This window comes from Sitophilus oryzae, unplaced genomic scaffold (assembly GCF_002938485.1).
Source record: "Sitophilus oryzae breed Bouriz unplaced genomic scaffold, Soryzae_2.0 scaffold_179_pilon_pilon, whole genome shotgun sequence".
NCBI lineage: Eukaryota > Metazoa > Arthropoda > Insecta > Coleoptera > Curculionidae > Sitophilus > Sitophilus oryzae.
In genome coordinates, this window is record NW_022146501.1 from 2,916,355 (window position 1) to 2,930,990 (window position 14,636).

Sequence of the window (14,636 nt, forward strand, 5' to 3'; positions counted from 1 at the left end):
AAAAAATAAATATATACCTGTTTAAAACAAACTCCATAAAATTTTAAATATATTCAGATTCCAGTAAATCTCTACTCTGTAATATATTGCAAATGAAAAACGAATACTTACTTGCTGAACGTGCTCCTTCATGCCAAGCCATTGTTTATAGCCCATTGATATTCCGCTGTTCCTCCATTTATCATAGAGGGCCTTCTTCTCGGGATTTGTCAACGTATCCTTGGCCTCCTAGAAATAGAGCGGAATAGAATATATGAATTATACAATGTCAAGTAACATAACAATATCTTAGATTTATTCGGTAGCATTATCTAGCCCTATAAATAGCTCTATAGCTTTTATAGGACTACTTAAATATTATATTAATACTCTGATAAATTTTATATACTCAATATTAAACAAAATTACCTAATATGTGGTACAGACGCAAGAAAAGACAATTTTTGGCATAAAGATAAACAGAAATTGACAAAACATACTTCTGCATCAAAATGGGAGATAACTGTAACTGCTGTACAGGGTGCGTCTTCAAATAAGTCCAAAATAACCGAGTTATTTTACTTTGAAAATTTCTCTGAAAATATGTTTTGCTAAAATTTTTGAGAACTACTGGATCTTTTCTGGATTTTCTTTCTTGTAAATTTAATCTTCTTTTATCAACAAATTACGTTTTTTAACTAAGAACTAAAAAAAAATCCAACAAATACCAAATTTTGAGTTTTTTGCGAAAAAAGAAAACCCATAATCGTGGTTCTGGGGTCGAAATATACTATCCCTAAAAATATTTGCACTTTTTTTAAACTCACCCTGTATAGAGGGTGTTCGAATATATAGAATATACTTACATTGAGAAGTTGAAACTTTTCTTCTGCAGTTTTGTCCCCAGAATTCTTATCTGGATGGTATTGAAGAGCTCTTACTTTGTATTCTTGAGAGATTTGTTCCACCTGAAATGAAATTACATGTTCTAAATCAATCCACAATTATTTACAAAACAGAATTCATTTATCTAGTAAATGAACTAATAACTAAGAACTAAACTGTTTATCCCTTACAGTGGCCTTTCATGGTCCACCCACCTTATACCCCGGGATATACAGAGTGTTTCAAAACAAATGCGAAAAACTTCAGGGGGTGATTCCTTGTTCAAAATAAAGGGTAGTTTGCTTTATAAACGTTGGGTCAAAAGTCAACCATTAGGGAGATATCGCGGTACAAAGATGGCGGAAAAATAATGTTTTTATTTTTATCTGAAAACTAAAGAGATAGACTAATGAAATTTTATGGAGCATTACTGTTATGAAAACACTTTCTGGTATTTCTTTAACTTTTTAAAATGAGTGGAAGGGGCTGGAAATAAGCTACCCTAGAATTTTATTTTTTATAGAAAAAAAATACCCCTATCATTCTGTTAACGAAATTTAAAGAAAAATCTTATCAAACACATGCAAAAAAATTAATTTGGATAGTTTAGTTTGTTTAGAAACTTTTTATCTCTTGTACTTTTTTGAGAAAACTCACCGATTTGAAACTAAAAATAAAATGTAAAGCATTACATGTCAGGACAAAAACATTTTTAGATAAAGAATCTAGTGGGATGCTGTAATTTTTAGGAAAAAATCTAGTTGGTCACTTTTTAGATGTTTCTAATATTATTTTATTTTACATTACTCTACTGCAATACGTTATTATCTAGATTATTATTATTATCGTTATTATCACTAGATTCTTTATCTAAAATATTTTTTTTTCCTGACATGGTAATGCTTTACATTTTATTTTTTAATTTCAAATGAGGTGAGTTTTATCCAAAAAATACAAGAGATAAAAAGTTTCTAAACAAACTAAACTATCCAAATTAATTTTTTTTGCATGTGTTTGATACGATTTTTCTTTAAATTTCGTTAACAAGAATGATAGGGGTAGTTTATTTCAACCCCTTCCACTCGTTTTAAAAAAGTGAAAAAATTACCAGAAAGTGTGTTTCCATAACAGTAATGCTTCCATAAAATTTCATTAGTCTATCGCTTTTCGTTTTCAAGATAAAAAAATAAAACATTATTTTTCCGCCATCTTTGTACCGCGATATCTCCCTAATGGTTGTCTTTTGACCCAACGTTTATAAACAAACTACCCTTTATTTTGAACAAGGAATCACCTCCTGAAGTTTTTCGCATTTGTTTTGAAACACCCTGTATATAATATCCAAACCTATATCTAGTATTACAGTGAATCTCTAAGTTGCTCTAAATCACAATAGGCCTTACAAGTCCTAGTATTTTCGACATAACTATAAAGGCCCCTTTAATATTGAAAAAATTGGCGCCAGGAGGCACGTATAGCCGCCCATACTAAAATATGTTAATAAAAAGTTGGTAGGCAGTTCTTTTAGTTTGAAAGTAAAGGAATTTTTCCAATTTTTTTTATCTCAAAAACTGATCTCAAAGACTAATTTTGATGTTATTAAAAATTTTGTTGCAAATATTATTCCTAATCTTAAATTGAAAACCGCGTTTCGCTAGCTACTGTAATTTTGGAGTTACTGTTTTGGAGTTAATTTTTAACCCCCTACCATACCCCCTTACCTACCCCCCACCCCCACCAAAAACTAATGGCCAGATTCTCGGGTGCCACAATATTTTTGTTAAAATCGGTTTAGCGGTTTTTGAGTTATCGTGTTACAGACGGACAGACAGACAGACACCATGAAAACATTTTATATTTAGGTCATTATATATATATATATATATATATATATATATATATATATATATATATATATATATATATATATATATAATATATATATATATATATATATATATATATATATATATATATATATATATATATATATATATATATATATTATTATATATATATATATATATATATATATATATATTATATATATAAGTCGGTTCAGAACGTTCTACGACGTTTTCCGACACCTAACCTCCACTCTTCCTTGTCTATTTAGCCAGAGATCATCAGGTATTTCCCTATTTTCTAGTTCTTTATCCACACCCTCCTCCAGCTTCGTCGCGGCCTTCCTTTTATTTTGCCTCGAGGTGTCCACAGTAAAATTTGTTTTGGTATTCTGTGATCGGGCATTCGTTGCACATAATGAAACCATATGAGTTGTTTTGTTCTTATGTCGTCCACAATTGTGTGTTCTGCTCCCATAATCTGCCTTACTCTGTTGTTGGTTATTTGTTCTCTTTTCGATTTTCCAGCAGATCTCCTCCAGTAATCAATTTCGGTCGCAAATAGCATGTTCTCTGTTCTGCTTTTCAACTGCCATACTTCGCTTCCGGAAGTTATTATGCTTTTCACTACCGTATTATATATGTTCTTCTTATTAGCTTTAGAGATTCCTTGATCCCACAGTACACCATTCAACATAGATATTGCCCTTCTGCCTTGCATTATTCGATCTTTTTATACCCTCGTCGAGTTTCCATCGTTAGTTATTTTTAATCCGAGATATTTATATTTGTCAAAGTTTTATCACGCTTCCATCCTCTAAGACTAGGTTCTCTTGTGTCCCTACAGTCATACATTCAGTTTTGGTGATATTTACCCTCCCAACCCCATTTCTTATACTCCTCTATCAGCTTCCTTGCCATATATTCAAGGTCGTCGTGATCTTGGGCTAGGAATATCTGGTCGTCCGCAAAAAATAGGGTGTATAGGGTATCCTCATTTATTAGGGGGATTCCCATTCCTCTACACTTAAGCATCCATTTTTTTAGTGCTTGTTGCAGGTATATTTTGAATAGTATAGGAGATAGGCAACATCCCTGCTTGAGGCCTTTTGTAATTTTTATGCTTTCTGACAATGAGTCTCGTATTTTTATTTAGGTCATTTATGACCCAAATAACTCATTTTGAGTGAAATTAAAAAAACTTTTTTTTGCCGATCTTAATAGCCTACCATACCTATTGGTATGGTCGGTTAAAAAACAGTTCTAACTGTTATTTGGAAGTAAGAGATTGAATAAGAAATATATTCAGGTGTATTATTAAACATAATATAATTTCACAAACTTGCTAAATACTCGTATATATCGATAGATATCCATTTTCATTATATTAAAGGGTTGTTTTTGCGAATCGGACGGCCGCAAATATAGAGTAGACTAGTATCGATTTCGACGAGGATAATACGATTGTTCCCGCCTGAACTGCTGTCAATTACAGCAAGTAATACACTCCTACTATGAAAGGCCGAGGCTATTGTAGCATGGTAATGTGGCAGACCGGCCTAATGACATTTTAGGGATGCCGCAAGTTCCGTCAGTTCGTTTACTTTCTCTGATGTTGGATGTTAACTAGAAAATTAGTAGTGTTATGAGATGTTTTATTGTTAAAGAGACTGCCAAATACATAAACAAGTATCACTGATATTTTGCCAAAAAATAATAAAGCCGTTGAATAAAAAGATTATAATGGGGATTTTTGTTTTATTGTTATATTTCATTTTTATTTCAATTTTTTCCAAATAATGTCTGAAGTAACGTCAGTATTTGGAGAAAAATTGCTGTCTGGGAGTTTTTTGACATGAGAAATTTGATTTTGATATCAATATGACTCCTACTTATAGAGGGGGGGGGGTGGTTAAAAATATGTAGGTGGCCCTTGGGCGCCACCTACATATTTTTTAACTGGTTTGAAGAGTAATAACTTTTAGTCCGTACCTGTATAAAACTATTGAGTAAAAGAATATACATTTACTACGTTTTTTACTTAATTACACAAAGAAACAGTTAAAACACATGTAGGTGACGCACCCCACAAATAGGAGTCATATTGACATCAAAATCAAATTTCTCAACTCGGCAGAATATGCTGCCGAAATTTCCGACCCTGTATAATATATACAGGGTTGTTCACCATATACGACACGGAGTATTGTAGCTAAACGATGAGATTTTTACAAATTGTAAGTTTTGGGTTCGATGAAGGACTATTAGAGGTACAATTTAAAAATAATTTTACAAGATACAGAGTGTCCCAAATAAGTAAAAAATATCAAAGTTGAATTTTTTTAAATAGAACACCCTGTATATTACATTTTGTTTTCTACGATAATAAAGGTAAAATTTTGATTAAAGGTTTATTATACTTAAACCTTACCGTTTTTGAAATATTTTCAATTTTAAAAATTGCAGTAAAATTTTAAGGCTTCATTTATCAAAGTTTTTAATACTTTCGCCATTTACTGAAGTTTATTTTACTGATCAGTTATTGTGTTTAAATAATAAAAATAATACTACCTTATACAGAGTGTCTAAAAATTATTTTAAATAATTATTAGCTTCAAACGGCAATAACTTGTTTAATTTAAATGGAACACCCTGTATATTTTACGGGAATCAGATGCACTTCATTGTCTATCAAATTATATTATACCATGTTTTACCTATCTCTTTAAGTTTCCGTAGAAAATGCATTTTCTTGTAATTTAGAACTTATTTATCAATATACCCATGGACTATTGACATTTTAGATTATTTTTAAAGATGTACCAAATTTTTAAAGAGTACAGATACTAATATTGTCGATATAATTCGTTTATTTCATTAAAAAATAAAAAAAAATGTTTAAATATTTGTTAAAGAGGATCAATTAATATGATTTCAGTATTCAAACTACATTAACTGACTCTTTGCGTTGATTAATAATAATTGCTCCAAATACTAAAAAACTGAATTTTGTATGGGCATTAGACAGTGTGATAAAAAGTAACACCTTAAAAATGATATTTCATTTTTTAATAAATGCTTATTTATAACAACAGAGACTTCAATTACATAACTTATTATTATATTGATTTCTCACTCAAATCCACATTTATTTATAATAATTTATTAACGAGCACAATTAAGTATGTAATTAATTAGTATATGGGCGGAAATAATGGTGTTATATTTAATTAATGGTATACTCTTTTATAAAGATTTAAATAGTTTTCTTTTTGCATACAAATATGGTGCTAGTAATATTATCGTTTTGGGTTAAAACGATAATATTACTAGTCTGTACATTTTGTACATTTGTTGCTTTAAAACAATCTAAAATGTCAATATTCCATGGATATATTGATAAATGAGGTCTAAATTATAAGAAAATGCATTTTCTACGAAAACTTGAAGGGATAGGTAAAAATGGTATAATACAATTTGATAGACAATTTAATTGTGCATCTGATTCTCCTAAAATATACAGGGCATTCCATTTAAATTAAGTTATTAGCCGTTTGAAGCTAATAATTATTTAAAATAAATTTTTAGACACTCTGTATAAGGTAGTATTATTTTTATTATTGCAACACAATAACTGATCAATAAATAAACTTCATTAAATATTTAGTATTAAAAACATTGATACCCCTTTTGAGAAATGAAGCTTTAAAATTTTTACTGCAATTTCACAAAATTGAAAATATTTCAAAAACGGTAAGGTTTAAGTATAATAAACCTTAATCAAATTTACCTTTATTTTAATCGTAGAAACTAAAAATGTAATAATATACAGGGTGTTCCATTTAAAAAAATACAACTCTGATATTTTTTATTTATTTGGGACACTGTATCTTGTAAAAATATTTTTAAATTGTAGCTCTAATAGTCCTTCAACGAACCCCAAACTTACAATTTGTAAAAATCTCATCGTTTAGCTACAATACTCCGTGTCGTATGTGGTGAACAACCCTGTATACGAATAGTAAACCGATCATTTATGAAATCACTTAAAATTAACTAATTATGTATTTTTTTCTGGTATTGCTGCTTTTATTTACTACTTGTCAGAGAATTTAGATACGTCAGTTTGACTTATTATCTGCTTCAGTAGCGTATCGGATGTTTGTATTAATAAATAATGATTATAACTAATCAATTTTTATTAGAATTATATATTTTTATAACAATTTTAATAACTACCTACATTTACTGACAACGTAAAATAAAACAACAAATTATTAAATCTATCCTACATCATATTTTTTTACACATTTTGAATAAAATTAGAACGGCACTGATAAACCGGAATTTAAGTCGGCCATTTTAGGTCCCCGTCACGTTCGATCGAAGTTTTTTTATATGCTCCTTCCTTAATATTTTTATTCAAAGAATGAAGCCAACTTATCCACATGGATTATCAGATCGTATTTAAGTATTTTTTTAATTATCGTCCAGATATTAGCAAGGAAAAGACATAAGAACTACAAAGAAAAATGAGCTAATTGAATTCCCGCGCTCTCGTTCTAGTTTTCCGGAAATGTAATTTCTGCTCGACTCGCTAACTGTCGTCTAAATTGGCTCGAAATGACTTTCCAGTCTGGAACTTTGTCGTTTTCCAATTTTCCAGATTAAATCTGTCTTTAGCACCCAAGTTGGAAGTCCTACATGGATCCTTTATTCCTATTAAGCTTAATAGAATTTAATGTAATATATTTTACATTAGTAATACAAAAAACAAATAAATTAAAAAGTAGAAACCGGGAATATTACTCACAGGGCGTCCATAAATTACCCGGGGCGTTTTCAAGAAAGCGTGCCAAAAAAGCCACAAAAAGTCATTTTTACTCCGAATAGAACATGCTATTTTTTTTTCAAACGCCACAATTAATTTTTTAAATAATTTCAAACGTTCCAAATAATATAAAGATATTTAAAAGTAATACCTTGTATGTAATTATACAGGGTGGTCTGAACTGTATTCCGGAAACTTCGGCAGCATATTCTGCACATAAAAATAAGTAAAAAAGTTAGAGATACAGGGTGTGGAAGTTTCATTTTTATTTCGATTTTTCCAAATAATTTCTGAAGTAACGTCAATATTTGGATAAAAATTGGTGCCTGAGAGTTTTTTAACCTGATAAATTTGGTTTAGATGTCAATATGACTCCTACTTGCATAGGGCGCCACCTACATATTTTTTAACTGGTTTGAAAAGTAATAACTTTTCGTCCGAAAGTTTATACTTTTTTTGTTTATACTTACTACTTATACATAAAACACATGTAGGTGACGCCCTCTACAAATAGGAGATATATTGACATCAAAATCAAATTTCTCATGTCAAAAAACTCCCAAACACTAATTACAACCTAACCTACAACCTGTTATCTCGTTACTAGCGAAAAAGTGCTTTACTTTTATGCCTAGGCGTTAAAATGACTTTTTTATATTGTCAATCACGTCGCAAAAATTAACACTTTTGTAAAAAACGTTTGAAAAAAAGATGTTTTACTTAAATTTTGAGAACCACTGGATCTTGTTTGTTTTTTGTTCTTGTAAATTTAATCTACTACCTATTGGCGTCGAAATATTATACTACCCCTAAAAATATTTGCGCTTATTTAAGACTCACCCTGTATATAAAATAAATTACAACCTCCTTAAGACCAACTGGCAATAAGCAACATTAGAAAAGAAAGAGGAGTACAAGCTAAGTAAATGACGCCTAGGGTTTGACCTCGACAAAATTATCACTCAGCGTTTTTGACGTCGTTTTTTCCCGATCCTATGGTATTTATTTCACTGTAAATATTCCTCTATCATAATTAACTTTTTTGTAAGAAAACGAGGAAGATATTATGTTATATTTATACTTTTTTATACTTTGAACATTTTTAGGGATATAATTAAGACAATGAGCGAGTCTCTGTTCATTTTTCTTCCTCATCAAGGTGGCAAACGTCATTTAGACAAATTAATTGTTATCCCTAAACGCTCAAATAGGATCGTTAGTTGATTATGGCCTCCACAAAAATCATTAATTACTTTTTGGAATGTTTTAAGCTGACTAATTTGAAGAATTCACTTTAAAAAAACCTTAAGATCTAAAAAAATAAATGATGTAGTGTATGAACACCGTTTGTTCAAGTAAGAATATAATTAATTACATGCGGTAGTGTCAAAATTCTTTAAATATTAGATGAAATATGTGTTTTTAGCATCGTTTTCAAATTTTTATGTAAATTCAGCATAATAAATCAGCATAATTTTTAATTTTGTTATTTAGTTTTTTGTATAATCACTAATCCCATTCTTTAATAGATGGTTATTATTAATCATTAATTTTTATCAACGTCATATTTTTTGCTATTTGAAAATATTAAAAGATGCACAAAATTTATTATTATCTTTTTCGTAGCATTGAAATAATTTTTTACTACGACTAGCCTGGAAAATGCAGTTTGACACACGGAAAACTCGATCTGAAATTGGCGTTTCGCAAACTGTTGTGTGCTAAGGATTTAGAGCACGACATGTGTCATTTTGCACACGACATGTGTCAATTTTATAGTTATTAACGTAATAAGGCCGATAAACAACAAATAACGGCCGGGCTGAAGTTTGTGATCCGAGGCGATAGCCGAGGATCATAAGCAGCCAAGGCCGTTATTTGTTATCGGCGTCGTGTTGCGTTCTAGATTTTTCGTCATACTGCAGATTTTTAGAGCAATAAACACTACTATTTAATAACAAATTTTATTGAACAATAAACACAAGTAAGGATAAAAATACATAATGTCTTATACTAAAATTCATTTTTCATGATAATGAACATGGAAATTAAAAGTGCACTTGTTGTTCTTAGAAATATGTAATCCTTCCCAGGGATTTACAGATTTTATAGAAGAAGATGATGCTACTGAAGAATGGCAAATATTTGTATCCACTAAAGACACATTATTTTTGAGCTATCATGAAAAAAGTTGATTTGTTATTTTCATTCTTTTGAAACTGATTTTTCTATGTAAGTTTCTGCCACTGTTGAAGACTCCCATCCTCCTAGCTCCTTTAGCGATAGTAAATCACCACCATTTTCGGCGAGCATGGTTGCTGATGATCTACAGAAATGAATGCCCTGTATAACGTTCTGGATTCTCCAAGTTCAAAAATTTTGCAATTTTCTGCGGTACGCTCCCCGATGGTATGTATACCGACGATTTGCTTAACACACTTGCCTTTCTTTTGTAAACTGCCAATGAAAAATTTTTGATTGTCAAAGTTACGAGGACGCAGGTTGATGTATTTTTTGTATAAACTATAGGCATCAAACGGAAGGCCCGTTTGGAATAAGAGAATTTCCTATCTTTCTTATTTTTAGTATTTCTTAATGAGACAAGAATATTTTTCTCCGAATCTTCGAAATCATCAACTGTGAGTGACCAAAGCTCGCTGCGCCTACAAGCTCAAAATACCAAGCACCAATACAATTTTTTCGAGTAACCAGGTGTAATCATCGGCATCCAGTAGAAAATTATTTATGTCATTCTCCGACAGAACTTTGGCTTTTTTTTGGTGAATAACCTTCGTTTTTGCGCCTCAGAAAACATGAACAGTTTACCAAATCTATGAACAAATATAATTTAGATGAGTATGATTAAATATCGAAGAATATAATGGCTTTTACCTTGATATGTCGATGTTTTCATATACTCAACGCAAGCTTCAGCATGGATATCTTTGTCCACAGTGATGTAGGAGAATACATTTCAGACATTCTTTTAGCATAAGCCAGCAATACCGCTTCATTTACGCTGTTTATACTCTATCCTGCCGCCACTTCAAAAAATTGTCATATTCCTGCTGATATCTCTCTCTGGTTATAGTCGGAAGTAAATTTTGAGTAGCCGCAGCCGCTTTCCTCCTGTATTTCCAACGGAATTTCGCGACATCTCGCTATGGTCTATTTTCCCAATTTTTGAAAAGTCCAACTGACAATAAATAGTCATTGTTGCAGGTGACAGACGTTACGATTACCTTAGAAACTTAACGGCCGCCGGCCGTTATGATAACGTCCGGCGGACGTTATATGCATCTTTTCCATTCTGATTTTGCTTATGTTATAATAATATAACAATATAGTATGACGAAAATATTTTTAACCTCCAATGTTTAGCTGAAACGCCAAACGCAACGCAGCCGCCCTAAAAGTGTCATCATTACATCGCAAATTATTTCTCAAAACTGGCAAAAACTGAGTGAGTGTGCTGCTAATTTGTAGTCGTAGAAAAAATATCGTAAAAACTCGTTCGAAAACTTCTTTGTACACTTGTTCGACAAACCAAACAAACTGTCGAACTCGTGTGCAAAAGGTCGTTTTCGAAACTCGTTGTTTAATATACTATTGTGCTTCTCTCACATAATTAAAACAGCAAAAAATATGACGGTAATCAAAATTAATAACAACCATCTATCAAAGAACGAAAACGAAATCATATTACCAAATAAACGCTGATTTTTTTATTTTTGGGACTTGGAAAAATACCAATTCAAAGATCCGTTGCTAACTTCAAAGAACAAGAAAAAAACGGTTGAAATTGTTATTTTACTTAAAATTAATTACCGCAAAGTAAATGTTTTTAAACGCCTGGAGGTAAATATTGAATAAAAATGCTTGAGGCTGTATCAGAAATAGAAGACGCAAAAGAAGGCATGGCCTGCTTTATATTTGCCGCTGCTGCTTGTTTCTCTTGGGGTAAACAGAAAGTAATTTATTATAATTAGGATATTATGAGAGAGAAATATTGCAAAAGAATGTAAAGAGAAAAATTCAAAGCGGGGTTAATGTAATAAACATGTCAAATTTAATGAAATATTCTTTTGTAGATTTATTATGAGTTTATTATTGAATCCTGGTAAACCCTATATAGAGGTATAGAAGATAGTTTCTTCAGTGAAGTCATGGTAGGCTTTGGAAAAATGTTACTTTTGACGTAATAGTATAAACGTCAAATTGTTATTAGATCAACATTTTGATAGTCTTATCAGCGTTTTTTATCTTTTGATTGCTTTGTCAAAATGCCAACAACTTCAACTATTTCAAATAATAAAGGCATTTTGAAAAAGCAATTAGAAGATAAAAAACGCTGAAAAGACTATCAAAATGTTGATCTAATAACAATTTGACGTTTATACTATTACGTCAAAAGCAACTTTTTTCCAAAGCCTACCATGACTTCACTGAATCATCGTTTCTTGTTCACTCTTATTAATATCTTAATTATTAGATATTAATACCTCTGGTATTATGGTATTCTGGTATTTCGTCGATTTTAAGATAAACTAACTGTTTCTATCTTATTTTTTTGTTAGAATGGGCATAATTAAGAGGGCTACTGATACCGTGTTGTAAAAATAAGGTAATTAAGGGCTTATTTTTTGGTATTGATTATAATTTTGCTAATATCTTCGGTTTGAAAGAAGATATCAAAATGCGGTTTTCGCTGACTTTTTAAATTTTTACTACTCTTTACTATCAGCTAAAATTACATATATTATTGCATTTAATTTTTTTGAAAAAACGCGCAATGTTTGTTAAATTGTAAGACAACGCCCCCTAGCGTCAACGTTCAAAAGCTTATTATTATTGTTTATATGGTACAATATAGAGTAAGAAACGCTCTTTTAAACGAGCCCTGGCTTGTTGGATTCCGATCATCCAGTCCAGAGTTATTAATATTTAAATAAAAACAGTTCTAACCTTCCCCCACCACTTTATTTTGGTAGATAGGGGAAAATGGCTTGAACAAGAAATATTCAAAATTTACTGAAGATTATGAAGCTATTACTTATAGTACACCTTATCTAGTCAAAATTGTGTAAAAACTCCATTTTCATATTTTTTGTTGCAGTTGCGCCCCCTAGCGGTCGTTTTAATTTGTCATAGCTCGTTTAGTTATAAATATTTTTCTCCATAAACCCTAAGGCTAATACTTTCCGAGATACAGCCGAGGGCTATTCTTAGTGGGACACCCGGTACAAGATAGCTGAAGAATATATTATTCGCTTCAGATTTGCTGAAGAATATGTCATTATTTATAATACCCTTACTATAACCTCTAGCGGCTGTTCTAGGAACTTGAAAATATATTCCAGCAATGTTTAATGGCTTCTTTAGTAATTTTTTTTCTCGGATTACTTCCTGAGATATAGACGAGATCCATTCTTATTGGGACATTCGATATATAACTAAATCTACTTTAAATTTGCTTTATTATTTTGGCTATATTTTTGTAAGTACAAAATATATGGTATAAAATAGCAATAAAATGTTTCCACACAAAAATACATGCTTTTAAAAAAGTTTTACATTTTTAAAAGCATGTATTTTTGTGTATTCTCTATGATGAAATATTAGAGTTTTGAAATTCTCTCTATTTTGCAGTTATTCAAAAAATATTTTAACAAAGAGAAAAATTCAAAATAAAAATAAAATCCACCTCAAAAACACACCATTATCATTTTGCACGTATCTGCTATTTAAAAAAAAACAAGAGAGCAACATAGAATAAAAGCAGTGAAAATACCTGGAAAATGAGTACGTATATCTCTTTTATTTAATTTTTTAAAATAATTAAATTACTACTACCTATTGTACCTAGATATTCGCTCAACATATTATTTAACAATTGTTTTAATAGATAGAACGCGGATAATCAAAACCAAATTGACGTGCTGGTACTAAATAAGCTGTGGTATTATCCATTATCATTACCTAAAAATAATTATAAATAAACTAAAACAATTAATTGTCAATAATTGCTAATTTGGTTATTACTAATATAATGAAATACTCTTTCGAAAGAACTGCTGTTTTTAGTTATTACAAATACTCTCATTAAGCGATAACAAATCTTTCAAGGTTCCTTTCTTAATATTCTTATGCAATATTTCTTATTAATACATGTTCCGGTTAAACACAATTTAAAATTGAAGTAGCGCGATGAAGAAAATTTTGTAAACAATGGAGGAACTGTAAAACAAAAAAGTTTTTAAATGTATTAATACGAGTATACTGGTACCATTGCTGCCAAGAGTCACTAACTTACTCTTTATTATTTCCGAGAAAAATGCGTCTAAAATGAATTGCATTGTATAAATATGTTATAGTTAGTAACTATTCGGTATTAAAATAAAACATAAATAGCCAGAAATCGTAGTTAATGACTTTTGCAATCGATTCTCCGCTTCAAAACATAGTTAGTGATTAAATTTGGTTGTTCGGGAAAATGTTAGTTAGTGACTTTTGGCAGCAATAGGACGATATATTGTTCATCGTCCATGTAGTAGAATACTATGATTCATTTTTGTTTAGTTCTAATATAAATTAATCATAATAGTTGTGGTTTTGTTTGTATCAATGTTAATATCAAGTTTCTCCGTCTTACTTTCAGTTTACTTCAGATAATACACTTCTATTTTTTTTTTACTAAGGATATATTTTGCAAAGTTATTATTATGTATTAATTTCATAATGAGTAACTCTGATTGTTATCAAGATAAAACTGTATTAATTTTAACCACAACTTATTTAATACCAGCTGGTCACCTTAGCTTTTTTTGGGGGTATCAGCGTTTTACCTTATGAAAACAACCAGCTCAAAAAGCTGTGATCTTAACTGAACAGTTTTTACTAAACAGCAAGTATCTCCTTTAACTTCAATATATGTACAGGGTTGTTCACCACATACGACACGGAGTATTGTAGCTAAACGATTAGATTTTTACAAATTGTAAGTTTTGGGTTTGTTGAAGGTCTATTAGAGCTACAATTTAAAAATATTTTTACAATATACAGAGTGTCCCAAATAAGTGAAAAACATTATAGTTGTA

General features: G+C 30.4%; 1 protein-coding gene across 2 annotated transcripts in view; it reads right to left on the reverse strand.

Annotated features, from left to right (window-relative positions):
• The window catches only part of LOC115882687 (J domain-containing protein-like), a 40,154-nt gene that overhangs the window by 24,364 nt on the left and 1,154 nt on the right, over positions 1 to 14,636 (reverse strand). The window contains exons 2-3 of one of the 2 annotated variants that reach the window (XM_030900890.1): positions 846 to 947; positions 112 to 228 (exon numbers count right to left, since the gene is read on the reverse strand). In XM_030900890.1, the coding sequence (XP_030756750.1) occupies positions 112 to 228; positions 846 to 947 (219 nt within the window). The remainder of the gene's footprint in view (positions 1 to 111; positions 229 to 845; positions 948 to 14,636) is intronic. The other variant, XM_030900889.1, reaches the window with a different exon arrangement.